General features: G+C 38.0%; 2 protein-coding genes across 4 annotated transcripts in view; one reads left to right on the top strand and one right to left on the bottom strand.

Annotated features, from left to right (window-relative positions):
* The window catches only part of LOC125230690 (transforming growth factor beta-1-induced transcript 1 protein), a 53852-nt gene extending 37158 nt beyond the window's left edge, over positions 1 to 16694 (top strand). The window contains exons 4-6 of the mRNA XM_048135943.1: positions 12977 to 13072; positions 13953 to 14087; positions 16307 to 16694. Of these exons, the coding sequence (XP_047991900.1) occupies positions 12977 to 13072; positions 13953 to 14087; positions 16307 to 16381 (306 nt within the window). The 3' untranslated portion in view covers positions 16382 to 16694. The remainder of the gene's footprint in view (positions 1 to 12976; positions 13073 to 13952; positions 14088 to 16306) is intronic.
* The window catches only part of LOC125230687, a 103951-nt gene that overhangs the window by 55328 nt on the left and 23583 nt on the right, over positions 1 to 25040 (bottom strand). For all 3 annotated transcript variants that reach the window (XM_048135936.1, XM_048135933.1, XM_048135935.1), the window contains 2 exons: positions 20257 to 20374; positions 19095 to 19372 (listed from right to left, as the gene is read on the bottom strand). In XM_048135936.1, the coding sequence (XP_047991893.1) occupies positions 19095 to 19372; positions 20257 to 20374 (396 nt within the window). The remainder of the gene's footprint in view (positions 1 to 19094; positions 19373 to 20256; positions 20375 to 25040) is intronic.

Here is a 25040-nt window from a genome sequence, read left to right as displayed (position 1 = left end):
GACGATGTTTTCCTCCACCAAAAAGCGACTGGAAAATATCAAATGAAATTTCGCACATAACACGTAAGTTTCAAAAAACTCAGTACGAGCCAGGGTTTCAATCTGCGATCTCCGGATTGAAAGTCGCACGCTCTTACCGCTACTTATACTTCGTTTCTTTTAAGATTAGAATTATCTGTCAAACGGGTAAACAAAGAAGCAGTGGTCGTAGACCTTCCTTCTTCGATTTCGGCCGATACCACTGATTTCTTGGAACTTATAACTTATAATACTATGTACATAAGTTCTTAAAAGAAACGAAGTATAGGTAGGCCTCTAGCGCTTCTCTTGACGCTTTTCGGTATAACATAATATGTATATAAGTACATATTCTTTACTTTGCTTATTTTATAGTAACTTATTTAGTGCCCCAAAATGAATTGTTTTAAATAGTCAAGGTGCACTTGGAGCAGTTTTTGTACATACTAAATAATAAAACATAAAATAATTTGTCCAATATAACGGTCATATCGATTAAATGTCAATGCTATTGGCAACCAGAAGTTCGGCTCGTTTTTAATCGACATGTCAAATGTTCGGAACCTTAAAAGTTTAAAAGCATAGTTTAAGGCCTCGTGAGTCACCCGGCTGTATAAGGGCAGAGAAATGTATTACTCATGAGTGGCTTTTCCGTGGTCGTATATTTCTATAAATAATCTTTATATTGTATCATATCCGACCACGCTAAGTTTGCACTGATTTGGCTGTGGCAATGTAATCTCTACATCTACAATACCGAATTTATAGGATTGACGTAACAGTTGGCAAGAAAACTTTACATGTATTAAACTTACGATACACGTGCGGAGTGGCAATAAATTAAAAAGTTGATTGGGGGCGCCATAAGCCTTCAGTAATTGTGTCATATACTTGAAAATTTCGACCCTTGCCACCGTGTTCGAATGGCCGAGTGGTTTAGGCAACCGTCGCGATAACGGAGGACGCTGGTTCGAATCCAGCTTTGAGCACTTGGAGGCCTTGGTCACTTTTTCTTTGTATAAGGTGGATGTACTAGTGCTCGACGCGGTACTAGTACTCGTCACCCATGGTTTAAATAGCGATTAATAAGATAAGATTACCGTTACATTCATCGCAATTAGATTTATTAGATGAGAAATGTTTGTAGCCTTCACATTTCATACGCCATATTATAAAATATAGAAACTTTTTTCAATTAATGAATAATATATGTGATGACATTGTCATGAGCAATCAATCTCTCAATTTTGTTAGCGATTTGGTTAAGCTTTGCTCGTATTTGCTGACTTATTTAAAATACTTTCACGGTAAGTTGTGAACATATTCTATAATTGTGTTGGTGCTAGAATGTGCGGGAAGATATTTAAGTAATTAAATGTCGATTTCGTTCATTGTTACTGTGATAAACAAGCGTGTCATTTATTAGGACTGAAAACCGTCGCAAGTCTAAAACTCGACACGGCTGGCATTTATTGGGACTGTTACGTTATTTTCCAAGTCCCAATGTTTGTCGAGCCGTTTTTTCAGGATATCACGATTAAAGTAGCCAAAACGAATCGTTTACAGTTTCATATTATCAGCATATTTTTCTGTAAGTCACATTAACTTTATTACTGAAAAAAACAAATTACATGCACATAGACAGTTTTTTGTATATCTTTTACGGTTTTATTGATATGTTTTCTCGTTAAATGTAGTGAAATCTGTATAATTTCTTTGGGTAGTGCTTGACATGTCATTTTTCACAAAACTTTGGGTATATTTTCAGAAATGCCGCCTGATAAAGGTCAGTGGAAGAGATATTCTCAAGAAGACTTAGAAAAAGCCATAGAAGATGTGTTAAGGGGTTCGTCCATCGCCTCGGCAGCAAAGAAATTTGGTATCCCTCGAGCAACCTTGTCCAATAAAGTTAACGGGAAAACGGCACGTAATTGCCGCATGGGCCCAAAAACTTTCTTACCCGAAGACATCGAGAAAGTTTTAGCTCAGTGGATTCAAGATGTGCAAAAAGCTGGCTTTCCTGTCACCAAGGAGCAGTTATTAGACACTGTCCAAATTATAATAAGGGACAAGAAAATCAAAAACCCTTTTAAGAATGACCGGCCCGGTAGGCATTGGCTAGAAAGTTTTATGAGAAGGCATCCTAAGATAAGTCTAAGATCTTCTCAGAATCTAACAAATACCAGAGCATCAGTCACTACCGAAAAACTAAGAAACTGGTATACGGAAGTGTATGAGTATTTAAAATCAGAGGGGTACGACGCAATATTACAGGATCCACGCCGTGTTTACAATGCCGACGAGTCGGCGTTTTTTTTGAATCCTGCGGGTAACAAAGTATTAGCTGGAAAAGGAGATAAGAGTGTTTATCAACGAATTGCGAGCAGTGACAAAGAATGCTTAACTGTATTAATGTCTGGTAACGCTGCGGGTGAAATACCACCACCGATGGTCATATTTAAGTATGAAAGACTACCGCCGAACATTGTTCACAGTGTACCTGAAATGTGGGGTATCGGTAAATCAGAAAATGGATGGATGACAAGTAAAACTTTTTATGAATACATAGGTAATATTCTCCACCCATGGCTAGTGACACAAAATGTACCTTTACCAGTCATTTTATTTATAGATGGTCACTCATCGCATTTGACCCAGCCAACGAGCGACTTGTGTGTCCAATTGGGGATAATTCTAGTGGCACTATATCCAAATGCGACACACCTTATACAACCTATGGATGTTTCTATATTTCGGGCATTGAAATCTTATTGGAAATCTGAAGTACATAATTGGAGGATAACCAACAATGTAGGTCCTGTCATGCAAAAAATACACTTCTGCAGTGTACTACAAAAAGCGATTAACAAATTAGACGTGTCACTGTTTGAAAACGGATTTAGAAAATGTGGGCTTTATCCATGGGATCCGAGTGTTGCGTCGAATATTGATGAAAATGATGCGGTTGTAGATGAGAATGAATCAGAAATACATATTGAAATTCAAGAAAAATTTCATTTTATCCAAGCACATATTGAAAGATCGAAACTTGTGGAATTTAATAATACTGATATATGGACGGGCGATGTGAGGGACACATCTCTATTTCTCTTTTATAAGAAAATTCAAGCATTATGCCATACAAAAGACACTGACCTAAAGAACAATGAAATTGAAGAGGACTCAGTAAGAAATGATTCTCTGAATAACAATACTTATCATGGAGAAACCGATCAAATTCAGATAGAACATGAAATAATGGGCGTTGATAAAAATGAGACATGCAGTGCTATCAACTCGACTGCTATTCTGACAGATGTACATAGTAACGATAATACTACGACAACAAATAATAACAGTGACTCGGTTCTTCCTGATTTTTCGAGTAAGAACCATTTGGCCAGTTGTAGTGAAAATAAAGTACCATCCGCATTCAAAAACATATTGTTTTGGCCAAAAGAAACTGAGAAAAAGTCAAAACAGCGTAAAGTAGACAAAATTCCTTCAGTTGTGACTTCAGAAGCATGGCAAAAGTATATGAAAACCAAAGAAGAAAATAAGATAAAATTAGAAGAAGACAGAAAAACAAAAGCCGACGAAAGGAAGAAAAATGCCGAAGAGAGGAAGAAACAGGCCGAAGAAAGAAAAAAAAATGTAGAAGAGAGAAAGAAACAGGCCGAAGAAAGAAAAAAAAATGCAGAAGAAAGGAAGAAACAGGCCAAAGAAAGACAAAAAAGTATAGAAGAGAGGAAGAAACTAGCCGTAGAAAAGAAATCAAAAGCAGGAAATAGAAAACGGAAGACGGAAATTATAAATACAGAAAGAGAAGCAAATGAATCCAAGAAAACAAAAGTTATTCTCAAGCACTCTACAGAAATAGCATCCACGAGTGCCAAAAGTGGAATCGACAATAGTATGCAAAATACAAACACTGGAAACTTCAATCGTTACATGAACAAAAACTTAATGTACGTTAGCGATTTTAGTGACGATGAAACGGTTTTTGATTAGTAAGTATAGTCCCAACAGGGACTCTTAAATACTTAGTTGAGCGAACTATGACTATTTTTAAATCTGCTGTTTTGAATTCTTGACCAAACTCTTTGTTTATAAGAAGCTCCATGTCTCAACAAAAATAATTATAATGACAGATTGCTTTTAACATAACGGTGCCATTTTCAAAATGCGTCGCTTAAAACTATTAAAAAAGCTTGCATTTATGGCGGTGGTGAATTGTGTGGAACCAAATATTAACCGGCTGCTCGATGATGGCAATATACCTTTAATTAAAAAAGTAAGATCTCTGTAGTTTGTAGTACTTATTGTATTGTTCAGAAAAGTTTTTGTCATCTCATTATATTACCCTATTCAACCCCAGCAATCTGTGTTAGTTACTCGCACATTATTGTTTTTAACTTACTTTCGTTTTTCAGGCACAAAAAGTTAAGGAAATTATTGCTGTCCTGGATTTACCGCGTCACATTTTCCTGGATCTGTTCTTCGTGATGCTTCCAGATACAGAGGTGGATTTAAACGACGAAGAAGTGGAGCCGGCAAAGTATTGCAGAACCTGTGGAATACAATTTTTATTTTGGGGGAATCCCTATTTTAGTTCATTACATAATTTATTTTGCTCAAAATGCGGAGCCGACTTATTCTATTTTATTACATAAATGTAACACGTAAAAAGTAAATGTTATCAACAGAATACGTTTTTTTTTATTAAATTATTTAATTTTGTAGTAAATTTTAACCCAAAACACTTGTTTTTTACTGTTTTTCCTGAATCATACTTAGATGTCATCTATTAGGACTGCCAGCAAAAGCACCTGTCAGTTATTCGGACAAGCGTATTGACTTACGTTTTATTTCATTTTGAGATTTTTTTATATTATCACTGTATGAAACTTATTGCATTTAACAAAGTTAAAGATCACATCTCCCAAAAAAGATGGATATGTTTTGTATAGATGGGTAAATTATCGTAATATCACGAAACACATAAATATTTTCCCTTAACCTGTCGAGCAGTGGTACATCCACCTTATGACATTTATTTCAGTTTAAATTAAAACACGACCGAAATGAGCGTTTTAAATCGAAACGAGTTAGGTACCTTGTTAGTTTGGAGTGGAAAAGGTAAATACACATTTTATTAAAGAAAAGCAAACTAGAGTGTGCAGAAAGAGAGCCTCATTCATTACATTAGCCGGCTCTTAAGGGGGGAAGGTTAGTGGAAGGCCTAAGAAAAGATGGATGGACGGTGTGAAGAATGATATGAATGAGTGAAAGGTATATGGAAATGACGGCTGATAGAGAGAAATGGAAGAAGACCTGCGCCGACCCCAAATAATGGGAAAAGGGCGTGAATGAATGACATTACCCGACTCTTCTCTGTACGAACAGATTATCAATTCAGCAATTCCCGAAAAGTTTGTACATTTGGATCACGTCTTTGATTTTCCACTAGGTTTCCCGAAATGTCCTACGTAGTTTGTATGAAACTTTCATTTTAAATGTATAGAAAGCTGGTAACAAAAAAGGAAGGTTAATTTCAAATAATCGATGGAATCAGGCGTTACTTTGCGGAAATCCTTGTTAATCGTAAAATCGTGTGTCAGTTGCGGGACTTCGGACCGTCAACATCAGCTCCTGAGGATGCCTCGTAGAGAGGCGAAACACGTGTCGAGTTTTGTATTTTTGGTAGTGGGTTGTTGTATTTATTTGCGTATTTATTTTTATTTTTGCGGTGGGAGGGTGGGAAAATTAATTGCATGTAAAAAATACGCAAGTAATTATAACAGGTTAGCACTGATTGACTTGCACGTTATCTATTCGCGGATTAGCAAAGGAAAGTTCTAGTTTACGATTAGGTTAATTTCATACAAACTACCTGGGAAATTTTATTTATATTTATTTTGGGAAACCTAGTGGATCTTGTTCAGCATCATGGACTCTATCAGCCTACCAATTTTTATAAAAATCAAAGACGTGATCCAAATATACAAACTTTCCGGGAATTGCTCAATTAGTGTTTTTGAACTAAAAGATGCACAGTAGATACTTATCAAGTGTTAAGAGGATACGGTAGCGAAAATGCTAAAATGGAAAGGAGCCCCCCTTTCAACTTGGGAATTTTAGTTAAAATATACAAGTGTTATTAACTAGATTTATCGAAAAAAAATTGTCCATTTTAGCTTTTTTGGTTAATTGTTACCAATCTTGAGTATCACACCTTTTTTTGTGCCACAATGAAAAAGGCCGTTTTTGGAAATTTTTGATTGGCTCTAGAATCTTTAAAAAGCAGAATATCTAAAAAATCAAAACGGTCCGACACAGATAAAAATAATAACAATCTGTGTTGAAAAAATCATTGCTCTATCTTCAAAAACCAGGGAGGAAATAGTCGAGAGCGTTTGTATGGAGAATTGACCCCTACCGTATCGTCTTAAGTAGTGCAGTACGCGACCGCGGTGCGGCCTTGCAATGCGGCAATCGCTTCTTTGGGTTTGTGCCACCGCGTGTTCGTGTTTGGGCAATTTACACACTGTGATCTGCCATGGTTAGCTAAATGTCGATTAAATAATGTATAAATGAAAAAAGTAATACTTCCGGATGTATAGAATGATAGAAATATTTATATTGAACATGTAGACTAGAATCAGACAAACCTATGTTTACTGCGTTTTGATAGTGGCTGCGCTAGTGTTTATTACCTATAACGTCAAATTTCTATGAAATATGACAACAATCTATGCTATTAAAATCACTGTCAATTTAACTTGGTTTTACTAGTTGACTGTAATGTTCATTATCTTTAAATGAGCAGTTCTTGTATATTTATTCATATTTATACCGGCAATCTCGGAAACCGCTCTATTTCGCTGAAATTTGTTTTGTGAGGGGTTTTCGGTGGTGAAAAATCGATCTACCTTTGACTTAGGTCTCGGAAACGCGAATTTTCGTGTTTTCGAACTCAGAGCTAAGCTCGGTCGCCCAGGTACTGTTCATAATACAAAAAACATACTTGACATGCACTTGAATCGGTAATTATCAGTAATAGGTATCTCAACATGTAACTCGAAAGATTCCCCGGCGCCTAATCGGTGTCAGCCATCTGTCAACTCCCTTTAACCGTGTTTCACAAAACGTCGCAGCTACATTCAAGCATCAATGGCACTTACGTCCTTCTTCATAATAACTCATTCGGCCACATACCGAAATCGCGCCTTATACATCGTGTCATTCACGAAGGCGCTTACATTTCTCAAATGTAACTCATAACAGTATGACATTACGAAGCAGCAAGCGACTTCTTGAATGAAACGGTCTACAACTGTAGCGTAATTACCTCCTGTCTGATATGGTTCTATCGTAATAACACGATTATTGTATCAATAACATTTAGTCATTAACCCTTTAACGGAATAACATTCCTAACAACTAGATATTTACACTAACGCTGTCTGACATAAATATTTGGGTGTTAAGGTAATAAGTATGACATACTTAATGGGAAATGAAAATTCTTTGTCGCGAAGTATTTTTATGATTTACAAAGAATTTTTAACGTACCATCATCATCCTCCTTGCGTTATCCCGGCATTTGCCACAGCTCACGGGAGCTTGGGGTCCGCTTTGACAACTAATCCCAAGATTTGACGAAGGCATTAGTTTTTACGAAAGCGACTGCCATCTGACCTTCCAACCCGAAGGGTAACTAGACCTTATTGGAATTTGTAACGTTCGATATTATAGTATAATTTATTCCGAAATATGTAACTAATCCATTAAGTAGGTACATAACTATTTTATTAAACACAATAATATATGCTTATGGAACTTAGCTAAAGACTACAGTACTGTGTCTTAGTGAAAAAACTGCGTATATAATTAAAAAAAACCGGCCAAGAGCGTGTCGGGCCACGCTCAGTGTAGGGTTCCGTAGTTTTCCGTATTTTTCTCAAAAACTACTGAACCTATCAAGTTCAAAACAATTTTCCTAGAAAGTCTTTATAAAGTTCTACTTTTGTGATTTTTTTCATATGGTTTTAAACATATGGTTCAAAAGTTAAAGGGGGAGGGGCGCACTTTTTTTCCTTTAGGAGCGATTACTTCCGAAAATATTAATATTATCATCATTATCCGCGGACGGACGGACGGACAGACATGGCCAAACTATAAGGGTTCCTAGTTGACTACGGAACCCTAAAGAGTCTATTTTAACCTACCAACCTATTAAGATTGAGTTGTGTATTTCCATTTTAGGTTAAGAAAGAACTCTTTGAGGCTAACAATAATTATTTACGTATTCCTTCCGTCCGTCCTTCCGTATTTTGTATTAAACAAAACAGATATTTATGTGTTATATATGAAATACTTGTTTATGTTTATGAACCTGAAACATATTCTAACAAGAAGTTCAAAACCTTGAATTCTACAAGGCAAAGGAAGGAAGGAATTCCCTTTAACATGACACGACAGTACAGTAACAAAAACAATGGGTCGAACTCGTAAACATAGTTAGTCACAACATAATGATAGCAGCCTACAGTCGAAACATCTGGTGACATCATCAATTGAGGAAACAAAAGACATCCCGTGTAGGGCATTTTATATCGGACAATTCTCAATATTCATGTGCTGATTCTATTTATAGGTTCCTGCTGGTAGATGACCACTTAAAAAACCCTTTTTGAGGTTAAATCAGTTTATTAATATATTTTTAAATTAAAGGAAAAATGGAAAAATTCACACCTCCGGCAGGACTCGAACCTGCGACCTTTGGCCTTGCCGGGGCCATCCCGCTCCCAACTGCGCCACGGAGGCCTGCTGGATGTGTGCGAATTTATCCATGCCTTTCCTCAATTCTCAACCGCCTTAGGGTGGCGTTATAGCAAACATCTTGCAGGTGTGAATTTTTCCATTTTTCCTTTAATTTAAAAATATGTAATATCGCTCGCAGACGTTTCTGCATGATAAAAAACAAATTCAGTTTATTAATAAATAAATAAATATTGGGGACACCTTACACAGATCGACTTAGCCCCATACTAAGCAAAGCTTGTACTATGGGTGCTAAGCGACGATATACATACATAATAGTATATGTATAAATACATACTTGTATTTTATAGAAAAGTGTCACTCAGTGAACAAATATCGTGTTCATCACACAAATTGCTCCAGGATTCGAACCACGACCGCGGCGAAGCGGCAGGGTCACTACCAACTGAGCCAGACCGGTCGAATTCAGGAAACAGTTTTAAGCACAATCCTATTGTAAAGTACATTTGCTGACTGTACTGTCGGCAAGCCAAATTGAAATCGTTCCGCTCACTATAGCGGGAGCGAGTTGCGTTTCATTCGCCACAAATGCGTCAGATTGTCACTTAAGCTGCTTGTTCTTTCCATAGTTTACTCATCGGTAAATCATCTTTCCTACTAGTCAAATCATCTACTTTTATCACTTTTAAAGCAGTTATTTTGACTTTATTCAAGGTCAAATTACTTTACCCACTAGTGGATAAAATGCGTTTTTACCCGCTGGTATTAAAGGACAAAACACGTGTTTCCGAGCTAGTGAGGGGAAAATATATAAATACATACTTATACACATAGAAAACATCCTCACTCAGGAACAAATATCTGTGCTCATCACACAAATAAATGCCCTTACCGGGATTCGAACGCAGGACCGCGGCTTAGCAGGCAGGGTCACTACCAACTGAGCCAGACCGGTCGTCAGTATTCAGGAAACAGTTTTAAGCACAATCCTATTGGTACAAGTTTTTATTGCTGACTGTACTGCCGGCATAGCCAAATTGACAATCGTTCACGCTCTATAGCGTATTGGCGGGAGCGAGTTGCGTTTCATTCGCCACAGAGCGTCAGATTGTCACTTAAGCTAGGCCAGTTGTTCTTTCCATAGGCAATTTACTCATCGCGACAATAGGCTACTTTCCTCCTAGTCAAATCATCTTCTTTTTATGAACTGTCAAAACGATTTGCTAATATGGTATTACTATGAAATACTGAGGAGTGACGTCACGGTGACGGTCACGGTCAATTCATTTATTATGTTTAAAATTAAGTACTGACCATATTTTTCTTCTAATTATGTGGTGCTTTATTTCGTGCACTGCATAAAATATTTTATTTTAAGTACAGGAAACTAGCGTATTCTAAAATCCCCGAATACAAGGTTTCCATGACAACCAGTCTCCAGTCACTATCGTAATATTGCACTATTGGCCAATCAGAAATAAGTAAATAAGGAAGTGAGTAAAATGTAGCATCCAAGACATTAACATTCCAACATTTCTAACACAGCAACTGAAATAAAAGCTTGCAAAATAATAGTTATTTGTTATACAAGGGGGCAAAGTTGTATTTTAACGCCGAGTGTGGAATTGAAAAACGAGCAAGTGAAAGGATTCTATAGTTGAACCACGAGCGAAGCAAGTGGTTCGAGAATAGAATCCTGAACTTGCGAGTTTTTTAACACACGAGAAGTAAAATACATTTGCACCCGAGTGTAACACAAAACTTTTCCCCTCACTATTGCGAGGAAACTACAACGCAAAAAATGCGTTTATCACTGCTTCCAGTAGTTCCACAGGTGGTAAATCATCTTTATTACTAGATTCACCTACTTCTATCAATTTTAAAGCAGTTAATTTGACTTTATTCAAGGTCAAATTACTTTACCCACTAGTGGATAAAATGCGTTTTTACCCGCTGGTCTTAAAGGACAAAACACGTGTTTCCGAGCTAGTGAGGGGAAAAATAATATATCGCGTATGGAAATACGACATGGGAACGTGGTTCACTTTTTTGTTACCTTTTAAGTGTGAGTGATTTATAGTGTCGATCAATAGCAAATGATTTATGATCGTGTAGTATGTCAATAAAACATCAGTGTCTGTCAGAAATAAATGGAGTTAGTGTATGTATTCGATTTTTCTTATTCTATCCCTACATATAGGTATTTAATTTAAACCAAGTACTGTACGTCAAAGTACCCATTAAGAGAGCACAGATTTCAACTATGGAAATTATAGAATCAGGCGCATCACACAAATAAATGCCCTTACCGGAATTGAAACCCAGGACCATCGGCTTCACAGGCAGTGTCACTATTCACTAGGCCAGACTGGTCGATTCCACGAATGGGATGAACGAAATTTATTTTGTGAGTGACACCTGCATACAGTCACCGGCATAAAGAAGTGATGATTTCTGTGCCTTGTCGCTCTTAATTGTTTGGCAATTTCGTGTGACATTTCAAACAAGACGCTAATATGACAAGGTACATAAATCATCACTTATTTATGACGGTGACTGTACCTACAGCCGTAACTGTCATGAGCCACTAGGAATTTTATTGGTTCATCTGTTACACACACAGAAATTTTCATTGAGGTACTAATTCGTTCCATTCGTGCCAACTCTTGTGAATTTACCTGCACCTTAATATCTTGTTCTTGACAGTTCTTTTTATAGGACCAAAGACATGTAACTCCGTATAGACAGATAAAGTCTAAGAAAAAAACGTACTTCAAAGCCATAATGAAAAAGGTACGGTGGCCAAGATGGCGTAACACCTTTGGGCAACGCTCGGCTAGATGGCGCTAATAAAAATATTTGACATTTTAACACATATCAAGCTAAGAATATGGGCCAAATTGTCAAAACTGAGGTTCAAAAGTTTTAAGCCTGTGTCTCGACGGCAGTCTATGCACTGTGATTACACATTTTACTTTGACAGTAACTCTCTATAATACTCAATCCTCTTTGATAGGACACACTGGCCTAATGCAAATGACGCGTCAGAAAAAGGGCATAATATGCGAGGAAGACAAGAGGCTTGGTAAGGGCAATCTGAGCCCTTGACTTGCTTACATTGCAGTCTTAAACCTATTTAGTAATGAATGCAACTATTTTATGTTCTGAAATTTTAAATAAGAATTCTCGAGATCACAGAGAATACGGCTAATACGAGTAAACTGTCCATATACCTATGGAGGAATGTGATTCGAGCCCTACACCCTACACCCCCACAGCACAGTATAATAAAGAGTACCATCGTACAGTATGGCCACTCCCGCTCCCCGCTGAAAGTGCCGCCCATCCCCTCTCGGTTACCTCACAGTTACCGCCTGACAAAAACGCGAACCGTCGACCTGTCATATTTCACTCATACAAGCATAGTACGCGTTTACCTACACAAGCTTAGACTGTGTGCTAGGAACGCACCTCTTTCATATATAATAAACTAGCTTTTGCCCGCGGCTTCGCTCGCCTTAGAGAAAGAGACAAACAGTAGCCTATGTCACTCTCCATCCCTTCAACTATCTCCACTTAAAAATTCACGTCAATTCGTTGCTCCGTTTTGCCGTGAAAGACGGACAAACAAACAGACAGACACACTTTTCCATTTATAATACACATAATATATATATATATAGTAGTATGGATTCTAGTTTATGTTTTATGTTGTAGTGTTGACAATTTGACTAAGTAATGTAAAATTTTCGTGCCGAAATGACAATCGTTAACGCTAGACGCTAATCGAAACGCAGTCTGATGGCTCTGTCGCGCCAATACGGAAGAGCGATAGAGATATAAGAACAAAGAAAATTATATGCATCCTTTTCTTTAGGGTGCTAGAGAAAAGGATACATATAGTTTTCTTAGTTCTTATTTACTGACAGACTTGTTTGACAGCAGTATAGCTACGATAACGACATTATCCTAAGCGTTTATGCATCATCAACAGATTCCCAAGATAAAGATAATTTCAAAGATTTTACACTAATCAAAGAATCGCAGTTTAGAAAACTTTTTATTAAGTTTTCTAAACTGCGATTCTTTGATGTACAGTCTGGAACAGCCTGTCACCAGCCCCATTATGTTATTAAAAGCTTAGATTAAAAGCTTTTTTTTTCTATTTCAGCGTGTGATCCAAGCCCTGGGTGTCTCGTGGCACGCCAACCACTTCGTGTGCGGCGGCTGCAAGAAGGAGCTCGGAGGTGGCGGTTTCATGGAGCAGGTAACGTTTTACATTCAAGACTGAGGATCTGATAATTATTTTTAAAATCGGGACTTAATCGCGTATAACTACATATTAAACTGACCTCCAACGTTTCAAGGACGGCGTTGTCCCCGTGGTCTCGGAGAAGACTGGCTTGAAATGATCAACACCTTCTCCCCGATTTTAAAAATAATTATGTGTAATAATCGTGAAAGTTTAAATCAGTGTTGAGGATCTGATATTTCTATCTGGTACAAAAATTGCGATTTTTAACTGTAATTTTAGTGTACACGTTAAACTTCCGTGAGACATATTCAAATAATTAATGAATCTACGGTTGTACTCGCGTTATTGCTGCGACAGAATCGACTTGGCCCGAAACATGTCGCAGCAATAGCGATATAATGACGTGAGTACAACCGTAGATTCAGTAATTTTAGTGTCTTCTAGAATCAAGATTGTATAAAATTAAGCCAATTTTTTTTTCATTCTCCAATTTACATATTTGGGAGTTTCTTTGACAAGGCGTGTAAATTTAACGAAGGCATCGGTGTAAATGTAAAGCAAAAATAAGTAATTATTATTTTGAAAAACCATGGAACGCGAACGTGCGCTCAATATTTCAGGTTCGAGTCAAGGTACGTACACGTACAAACGCTTTGCTTCTTCTTTTTTTATGCGCACTGCCAAGGAGTGGAATTCCTTGCCGGCGGCTATATTTCCGAGCTCATAACCCGGCAACCTTCAAATCAAGGGTGAACAGGCATCTTCTGGGCGAGCTCACTCCATCGTAGGCCACGTCTTTGGTTAGTCTGTGGTCAAGAGTAAGCCCATATATAGAGGTATATATATAAATTCTTAGACATTGGTGTTTTAAATAGCTTTTTCTCAATTTCAGGCCGGACGTCCTTACTGTTCAGAGTGCTACGCTAACAAGTTCGCGGCACGTTGTGCAGGCTGCTCCAACCCCATCACTGACAAGGCTATCATCGCTCTGGACGCCAAGTGGCACCGCGAATGCTTCACTTGCAACGTAAGTTTACTCACCCTTCTCAGGTGAGACCTATAGTCAGTCGTTGACAAGTTCGCGGCGTATTGTGCCGGCTGCTCCAACCCCATCACTGACAAGGCTATTATCGCTCTGGACGCCAAGTGGCACCGCGAATGCTTCACTTGCAACGTAAGTTACTGTGCATTGTCCAAGTCGCTAAGGATGACACCTGAGTAAGGTTGACAAGTTCGGGACGCACTGTGGACTCCTCCAGTCACATCATCATCATGTCAGCCCTTTATCGCCCAATGCTGAGCATAGGCCTCGGTTCACTATTGTCTTGCAGAAACTTTTTTTGCATTTATTTGATTCGTATAATAGTTCTTGGCAGAAGTCACGTTTGGCAGAAACAGCTTACGCAGAATATGCTTTGGCATAAATCATTTCGCAGATTTTTATAATACCGAACGGTATATTGGCATAATGTTAATGAGCATGATAGTCTTCTAGTCGAATAGTACTTTCGCAGATAATATTTGTGCATAATATTTAGACGGCATAGTTGTCCTTTTCCTTTCAATTTGATTTTTGATAGCGAGTCAGACGTATTAGGGATGCAAGATACCTAACACTCCTCCTCGCTTCGCTCATCGTCGTACCTAACGGTGGCTCTGGGACAGTATTTCCTTTTTGTCAGCGTGTCAGAACCTTGCTCTTGTAACAGTATGCTATATGATTATTATGGTAAATAAAATTCGACCAAAGTAATGTTCTGCAGAACAATATCCTGCAAAGTGTGTCGTATGCGTGGTAGTAATAATGCCAACTATTTTTTCTGCAAAATTGACGTTCGATCAAAAGTGTTTCTACGAAACATGTTATGCGAAGTGTGTTTCTGACCAAAATTATTCTGCCAGATGAGGGTAACCCATAGGCCTCTCTTCTAGTACGCCATGTATCCCGGTCCTGAGCTAGTCGCATCCAGTTTGACCCGCAATTTTGCGGATGTCGTCCACCCAACGAGCTATCAGATGCCAAGCGCTTCTTACGTCTGTAAGCGGCCACCATTCCGTTAACATTTTAGTCCACCTACCATCACCTCCAGTCACGGACAATGCTATCATAGTGGCACTGCGAGTGTTTCACTTGCAACGAGGCCCTTACTCATTAAGTGACACTTGAGTCAACGAGTAAGAGGTGTTAGGTAAGTTCGTTGCGGGAAACTCCAATCACGGACAAAGTCCTTTACTTCCTTTACTAGCTTGGAGCGCTGTGCAGACTATCGTGGATAAGGCTGTTATCGCTCCTGATGCCAAGTGAAATCGCGAGTGCTTCACTTGCAACGTAAGTTCTCATCAAATTATCCTCTCAAAGTGTCACTTCTGAATGTGGCATTGTAAGTATAACCAAAGAGGATCAAGTATCATAGAGAGTTACTGTCAAAGTAAAATATTTAATGACAGTGCACAGACTGCCAACTCTTGACACAAGCTTAAAACTTTCAAACCTCAGTTTTGACAATTTGGCCCATATTCTTAGCTTGATATGTGTTGAAATGTCAAATATTAATATTAGCGCCATCTAGCCGAGCGTCCCCCAAAGGTGTAACGCCATCTAGGCCACCGTACCTATTTCTATATGGTTCTGAGGTACGTTTTTTTCTTAGACTGTAGCTGTCTATACGGAGTTACATATGTCTTTGGTATAACTCTGCGGACTGGTCCTATCACGGACATGGATATCATCGCTCTGGAAACCAAGCGAAATTCTGAGTGCTTTACTATGTATTGACAAGTTTGCTGTAAGGGTTGTTCTAAGCTTAATACAGACAACGACAAGGCTATCATGCAAATTATGTGCTTTAAAAGCATTAAGTCCGCCTTTTTGTACTGCAAGATTTTTCTTTAAAGCAGTAAAAATTAAATAAATAAATAAATCATTGCCAAGTAGCACTCTCCTGAGCTCTCTGAGCCAAGTTTCGATATTGGCACAAGCCGTCTAAGGCGACAGCGACGAGCATAAGTGTGAGAGATTTAAGTTTAATTTTGGTAAGATAAATTGAAATTGTAAAAAATATTTTGGCATAGTTTAAGTAGTGAATTTGTAAAACAATGCAGTCTACTTACGGATCAACCAGTGTGAACGAAAGGTCCCATCTCTGTGTCTCGCCTAAGATGAATATCGTGGCCGGGTCGACTGTTTAAGTGTCTTTATTACAGACGCATCTACTTATACTGAATCATTCCTTTCTATTTTTTCAGAAATGCAGGAACCCCGTGACCGACTCCACATTCTCAGTCATGGACAACAAGCCCCTCTGCGGCAAATGCGCTTAAGCGATCCGGATCAAGCTGCTTACTGTACTAATGATAAGGTTTATACAGCCCACCAAATACGTCAGAATGCTCTTGAAGCCATATCCTTTTTTGTAATTCAAGCACCTACTTTAGGGCTTGTTAATGTTGAACAAAACCGATATACAATGTGAAAGTACCAGTGCTCGATAGTGTACATCAAGGGTTTCCCCAAACTTATCGACGCGGAATCAGCTAGCCGACCAAAAATCGCTAGTTCGTATCAAAGAGGATCGAGTATTATAGAGAGTTACTGTCGAAGTAAAATGTGTAATCACAGTGCATAGACTGCCATCTCTTGTCACATGCTTAAAACTTATGAACCTCAGTTTTGAGAATTTGGCCCATATTCTTAGCTCGATTTGTTAAAATGTCAAATATTAATATTAGCGCCATCTAGCTGCGCGTACCCCAAAGGTGTAATGCCATCTAGGCCACCGTACCTTTTTCTCTAGGACTTTAAGGTACGTTTTTTTCTTAGATTTTATCTGTCTATACGGAGTTAATATCGTCACTACTTTTAAAAAATCTCGTAACTCACGCTGCTCCTCAAAGTTAAAACGCAGTAAGTCTATATGCATTCCATACATACTTACTACAATTTTATTTTCATTGACAGACGAAGATACAAGTTTTTTTTAAAGTAGTGACGATATGTTTGTTAATGAAGACGCTTACGTGTCGTCGACGCTGAACGCATCCGTACGCATGTTCATAATAACATTAATAACGAACGATTTTTATTAGGCGAAAGCCGATTCCTCGTCGATATGTTTGGGGAGACCTTAAATGTCAATTTAAATCTTAAATGTGATAGGAGGGTTTCATGTATACGGCATTAGCGTGTCGAACACTAGTACTTATAGAAATTGCAAATTAGCAATAAAAGCTTATGCTTGATTAAGGCAATGGAGTTTAAATGTTAAGATAGCGTCTATTCCATGACCTAGCAATTCGATGTCACTAAAATGTTTATGATACAAGTGTGAAAAGTAGAAAAATCACATTGCAAAGCACTTTTTAGACGCCATTAGTGTCTTTTTGTACCAATCATTCAAACAAGGCTTGAAAAATCAAGTCTCATTTTGAAAATATAAATTTCCAATGAGATTCGCTTAAAGCAAACTTTACTTATAAATTATTTAACTTTAAATTATTGTAATTTGATAAAGCACAAATATTTAAAACTATTATTAAAGTAAATAAAGACAATTCGTTGTAAGATAGTGTAGTGTAATTTTGACAAGTTGGTATATTTAACATTATGAATATAGACCAAAGTACTGATGTGCCGACGGAAAGTTTCCAAAATGATTACATTAGGAAAACTTCGGAAACTTTCCATACTTTCTATGGACAATTGTATGGATGGAAACTTTCCATTTCATAAATTTAAATTCCTTTAATACTATTTTTTCGTCGTGACGTCTATTGACAAGTAGCAGTACTGAAAGTTTCGTGAATTTTTCAAGAAATTTAAGATTTTTTTTGGAAAGTTTCCGCAACTTGCACATCACTAGGCCAAAGTAACCTTGAAAGTAAAATTCAATCTTGTATGACTTGTCAAAGTTATGCTCCTACATTGAATAAGTGATTTAATAATAGTCAACCTAAAAGGGCTACCTGTCAGGTATTTATTTGTTTCGTATGTATTTTTATATTCAGCGTTAGCTGTATTCAATAAGCTGTTCTTCATTTTCAATAAATTATTTTTGTTTAATAATTTGTTTTACCTACTATCTAAAAAACCCTAAAAATGAACAGTTAGGTAAAACACGGTAAAAACGCCTCTTGTTTGACAGACGCCGTTTCGTTCACACTTATTATGAACTATTTTTTAAATAGTATAAACCATTTAATAAATTAATAAACAATTAAATGATGAGATTTTTAAAATGTATGCGTTAATAGTAAGTTTCTAGGTTTATTCCGCCTTAGAAAACTAGACACTTTGATAAGTAATCCAATTTATGTCGGTTCTCGAGGCCTTTTCACTCAATGTCTACGCTCATTTCACCTTCACCAAAGAAAAAGAAATAGACAGAAACATACCTTCAGTACCTTCCTATTCGCACCCTGTACTTTGATTACCCAAGGGAGGGTGTCTTTTGATATGTGGACAGTGTATATGATGCCATTTAAATCTTTAAATTATATGTCGAACTTATGACAGAAACATTTATTTAGTATCTTTCTTTTATTTCAGTCTTGTTTTAGTCTCACTGTTGATGTCTGCGTGACGTCTTTCTTTGCTCACAGTCTCTTTGATAACCGAAGGTTGACTGGTGTCAATCCTAAAAGTGGACATTAGAGTCCAGCTTTTGACCTTCCTTTTTATGTCGAACGAATAGAAGATTAAATAAATAAATTGATAAAGTAGTCTCACTGTGTCTGCTTCGTCTTTCTTTGCACACTGCACTTTGATAACCGAAGGGACGGTGTCTTTTGATATGTGGACAGTGTCTAGAGCCAGCTTTAAATCTTTCTCTTATATGTCGAACAAAAGACAGAAACATACCTTCAGTTCCTTCTTTTCGTCATTCTTCGGAGTAGTCTCACTGGATGTCTGCGTGACGTCTTTCTTAGCACACTGCACTTTGATAACCGAAGGGACGGTGTCATCTGACAAGTGGACATTGTCTAGAGCCAGCTTTAGACCTTTCTCTTATATGTCGAACAAAAGACAGAAACATACCTTCAGTTCCTTCTTTTCGTCAGTCTTCGGAGTAGTCTCACTGGATGTCTGGATGACGTCTTTCTTAGCACACTGCACTTTGATAACCGAAGGGACGGTGTCATCTGACACGTGGACATTGTCTAGAGCCAGCTTTAGATCTTTCTCTAGGATGTCCTTCTTCAGTTTCGGGCTTAGTTTCGGGCTCAGTTTTGGGCTCAGTCTTGGGCTTCGTCTTGGGCTCAGTCTTGGGCTCAGTCTTGGAGATCTGGGAGAGGATTCTTTGCTCTTGCGTATTCCTGGGAATATGAATGAGCAATTGAGCATGTTGGTATTTACGCATTTCTAAGAAATATTGAATGGACAAGGTCTTTTTAGGGTTCCGTATTTTATTTTGGACTGATCGGCGATTGACCCTAGCGCACCTGATGGAAAGTGAAGACAGTGTCTAAGATGGAGTTCAACAATTCAGTAATAGCCTATTCACTCTTGCTTTAAAGAGAGGAGGTCGTATTGGCAACGTGCGTGAAAGAATGGCACTGATTGTCACCAATACGCGTAGTCTTAAAGTTAAATATTAATGCTAACAGCAGCTGTGTTTGAACTAATTAATTTGACTCCATAAGATTTAACATAGAGAGTCGGTTTGATAAAATCTTTCACTTTACTTCCTCATTTGCTGGGTCTACACAGATCGGGCGGCTATTTCAGCGGGGAGTGGGAGTGGCCATACTGTACTATTGTACTCTTTATTATACTGAACATGACTGAGGTTACAGGCCCAGCCGGGCTACCCAAGGTCACCTTATACCTAAGTCAATTCCGTCTAGCACGATTAGATCACAGAATATATACTTAATAGTACAAGTACAGAAGGCTCACTCCTTTGATGTTCACAAAATGCCGCCATTCTAAATTCTTACCTACATTAACAAACAGACCGCACGCGAGCAGTCGACATTGAATTTTATTGCGCCGCGCGAAGGTCATCACCACTGAATGGGCCGCGAACTCGCGGCCGCCGATATGTACTTGTAGCGCGGCGATAGAATCGCGGAGTGAGCCGCCCCTGATTAGATTTTGAGATATTTAAGTGGTCCAATGGAGGCGCCGGTCCAATGATCGCAACCTTCCCCTACTGTTCAGCTAACAGGGCCAGTGCGCCAGTGTTGTCCGTGCTTACCCCGGGGAGTGCGGCACACGCGGGAGGAGCGCGGGCGGCGCGGGGAGTGCGCGGAGGTGCAGGGGCGGGGCGCGGCGCTGCGGACTGAGTTGGCGGCCGACGCGTGCGGAGTCGTCATCTGACGAAAATAAATGCTTTATCTGATTATATGTATGTAGTTTTTGCCTGCGGCTTTGCCCGCGTTAAATTCGAATACTGCAGAATGCTCCATACAAACTTCTACCCCCCAATTTTAGGGAAGTGGGGGTTAGAAAGAGACAAAAAAGTAGGCTATATCATTCTCCATCTCTTCAACTATCTTCACATAATCACGTCAATTCCTCGCTCCGTTTTGTCGTGAAAGTCGGACAAACAAACGGACACACATTCCCATTTATAAAAATACAACATAAAGAACAAGTACAAAAGGACAAGTATATATATATATAAAAAAGATATTTAAACTGCTGATATGTAAAATTAATATTATTTAATGACAGTAAAAAGAGGATAATATAAATTGTATAAACTTAAATAAAAAAATAAAAAATTAAATAATTACATAAGTATGTTTACAAGTAACAGGAAAAAAAAAAACATAAGAAAAACGTCTTGTCGGGAAAGCAAAATCAGTTAAGTGTCGCAACCAACGATTAGCCTGATCACCTAAAAGTTATTGTGACTCTTAAATGCTTTTATGTTTTCAAACCGACATTATTAACAATACTGGGTATAGCTAGTAAATTATAATGTAAGCAGAGTACACCAGGATACAAACCAGACACAGACCCCTTGAAACCAAAACCAATTCGAGCGAGCTCTCAATTGTGAAGGTCCTTGGGCACACGCAAAGCTATTGCGTTCTAATGTGTGAAAGCATATGTCTGGAAAAACATACTACATTTATTGAGTATGTATCAGCGCGCTATAATAAATATATTTTTTGTATCCTTAATATTTATGTATTGTAATGTAGGGTCGGCCGACCGGATGCGCTAAAATGCGCAGTGTACTCTTTAAAAGAAAAGTGAACTTCATGTATCACGAAGAAGCTTACATTATTTCCCAATGCAGACATTAAGGTACTATGGCTCATGGGAATTGATTTCTATGTAATACAAGCAGGTATGAAATCCTTGACGGCTGACCATGATTCGATCGAGAATCAATCGTGGAGACTCTTGGACACACAAAATAGTGTGATGCTTAAAAGCAATGCCTGAATGTATGAACAATACTAAAAGTATAATTGTAATCGCCAGTAGTAAAAAAAAAAAAAAAAAAAAAAAACTCCTCTAACAAGTTTAGTAAGCAGGTTTTATCTGCGGAAAAGAGGTGTAGGTACTAAAAACAAATACTTTTACCCCAAACAAAATTGATATCACAAAACGACATAGGTATAAAAATTTATTAAAATAGGAATACAAATCTAAAAAAAAAAAACACCAAAAAAAAAGAGGGGATAAGAATATGAAAAATAAAAATAACCACAATACTCACTACATCAATCGCTATACGTACAACAATTTATTTTTTTTAACTCAAATCACAAGTCAGAATTACTGCATACACAACTCACAAAAGTAACTAGAATACAAATATCATATAATATATATTATAACCTCAAAATTAGAAAGTTCAAATAAACTAATTTATTATATTTTATCTCGAGCAAAAAAAAAAAAAAAAAAAAAAAATCTGAACTACCAAATAAATTAACATCTCTTGGCATTTTCTTGTTAAAAAAAAATACTATAGCGTGATTACGCTATACAAAATAGTTTAAATCATCTATAAAAATACCACAAATAATCAGACCTTACTAAAATAAAATGACAAAAATATACATAACTCGAGTACAACTCACGTACAAACACGTTAACAAAAAAAACAACCAACTTAAGAGCGCTATGACAAAAAAAGGCGATATATTGTAAAATGTACAATATTTATCGGCAAAATTGTACACTTTACTCATACTAAAAGACAGTAAAAGTACTTGTTTCGGTTAGAAAATCTAATTAACTGTCGGTTCAATAAAAAACATATGGAAGAAAAAGCTTTTTCAATTAGTAATGATTTTTTTTCTGATGCTCGTTTAGGAAAAACCGCGCGAAGCACAGATTTCGGAGCTCTTATTATGTACAATTTGATAAGCTCACTCTCATAAATGCGGTAAATTTAAATTCCAATATCTTGTACTTTAGGCCCATTAAACAAAATTTATCATTTAATCCTTTGAAATTGAGAAATTGAAAGTAAAACGAACTCAATTTTGTCTTGAAAATACATCGAAACAAGTGATCATTTCTCCGAAAATCTACATGTTATCGAAGTTATTTTAGTATATAAATAATCTGCACAATGTGCTTAAATTGCTTTTATTCATTTGTCGTTATAATATTTTATCATGATTTTTTGCCAATTTTTTGAAAACTAGCCTTCCTGTCGCTATTTTACCGGCGACGGACGCCTGCGATTTCAGTACCGCGCCGGAGCTCGAGAAGGTGAGACGTATGTCGCTTCGCTCTCCGAGTTTTCATCGCAAACGTCGAGAATATTTATCGTTGTGTGGGTCGGACGCCTTGTTTATACACGGGCTATCCTCGCATTGTGTGTGTGTAAACAGCGACCAACGAATTTGATCCTAGATCCGTAAATATTTGCTTTTGTAATATTTTGTTATGTTTGAATGTTAAAGTATTACAACGTTATGATGATAAATATGCGAAAATTACAATACGGTCAAGATGATAAGACACATCAAGATGGTACTCGGGATCTGATGATGGAGCCAGAAGGTGGTCACCAGTACCAGTGAACCATGTAAGTAAACGACTTCGTGTTTAGGCTCGTTGGGTTCGTCTCAACAAGACCTTTGACAAGAGGTGGTACTCAGGGTCTGATGATGGAGCCAGATGGTGGTCACCAGTACCAATGAACCATATGACTAAACCACTTCGTATTTAGGCTCAATGGGATCGTCTCAATAAGACCTTTGACAAGAGGTGGTACTCGGGATCTGATGATGGAGCCAGAAGGTGGTCACCAGTACCAGTGAACCATGTAAGTAAACGACTTCGTGTTTAGGCTCTTTGGGATCGTCTTAACAAGACCTTTGACAAGAGGTGGTACTCAGGGTCTGATGATGGAGCCAGGTGGTGGTCACCAGTACCAATGAACCATATGACTAAACCACTTCGTATTTAGGCTCAATGGGATCGTCTCAATAAGACCTTTGACAAGAAGTGGTACTCGGGATCTGATGATGGAGCCAGAAGGTGGTCACCAGTACCAGTGAACCATGTAAGTAAACGACTTCGTGTTTAGGCTCGTTGGGTTCGTCTCAACAAGACCTTTGACAAGAGGTGGTACTCAGGGTCTGATGATGGAGCCAGATGGTGGTCACCAGTACCAATGAACCATATGACTAAACCACTTCGTATTTAGGCTCAATGGGATCGTCTCAATAAGACCTTTGACAAGAGGTGGTACTCGGGATCTGATGATGGAGCCAGAAGGTGGTCACCAGTACCAGTGAACCATGTAAGTAAACGACTTCGTGTTTAGGCTCGTTGGGTTCGTCTTAACAAGACCTTTGACAAGAGGTGGTACTCAGGGTCTGATGATGGAGCCAGATGGTGGTCACCAGTACCAATGAACCATATGACTAAACCACTTCGTATTTAGGCTCAATGGGATCGTCTCAATAAGACCTTTGACAAGAGGTGGTACTCGGGATCTGATGATGGAGCCAGAAGGTGGTCACCAGTACCAGTGAACCATGTAAGTAAACGACTTCGTGTTTAGGTTCGTTGGGTTCGTCTCAACAAGACCTTTGACAAGAGGTGGTACTCAGGGTCTGATGATGGAGACAGATGGTTGTCACCAGTACCAATGAACCATATATTATGACTAAACCACTTTGTGTTTAGCCTTACTGGGTTCATTTCAATAAGACCTTTAACAAGAGGTGGTACTCAGGGTCTGATGATGGGACCAGATGGTGGTCACCAGTACCAATGAACCATGGAACTAAACCACTTCGTATGTAGGTTCATTGAAATCGTCTCAACAAGACCGTCGACAAGAGGTGGTACTCAGGGTCTGATGATGGAGACAGATGGTGGTTACCAGTACCAATGAACCATATGACTAAACCATATCGTCTTTAAGCTCATTGGGATCGTCTCAATAAGACCTTTGACAAGAGGTGGTACTCAGGGTCTGATGATGGAGCCAGATGGTGGTCACCAGTACCAGTGATCCATGTAACTAAACCATTTAGTAATCAGGCTCATTGGGTTCTTACTTCTTCTTAATAAGACCTTTGACAAGAGGTGGTACTGAGGGTCTGATGTTGGAGCCAGATGGTGGTCACCGGTACCAATGAACCCATGTAACTGAACCACTTCGCTTTTTTATGTTATTCAAATATGCAAGTTGATTTTTGGTGACCACAATCTCTCTCCATCATCAGACCTTGACTAACACCTTGAAGTAATTAGAAGAATTATATTTGACTTATTTTATCATCATATTAATATATACTTTACTCTAATACTTATCATATAACAAAATCAAACATTTGGGATGGGATCTACTTAAATATGATCACAGTTTATAATTATTACTTTAAATTTTTAAATAAATTTTAACGTAATTAATATTATTTTGCGCTATATTCTAGTCTTTTCGTACAAAATAATGTTTATTAGAAATCAAAAGTTTATATCGAGATAGTAGATTGTGGTTGTTATCAAAATTCCATAGGAAGGATCAAGATTGTTTTGTCCATTATTGTA

Source organism: Leguminivora glycinivorella, chromosome 10, assembly GCF_023078275.1.
Source record: "Leguminivora glycinivorella isolate SPB_JAAS2020 chromosome 10, LegGlyc_1.1, whole genome shotgun sequence".
Classification (NCBI taxonomy): domain Eukaryota; kingdom Metazoa; phylum Arthropoda; class Insecta; order Lepidoptera; family Tortricidae; genus Leguminivora; species Leguminivora glycinivorella.
Note: the sequence above shows the minus strand (reverse complement) of the source record. Positions and strands in the feature narration are given on the sequence as shown.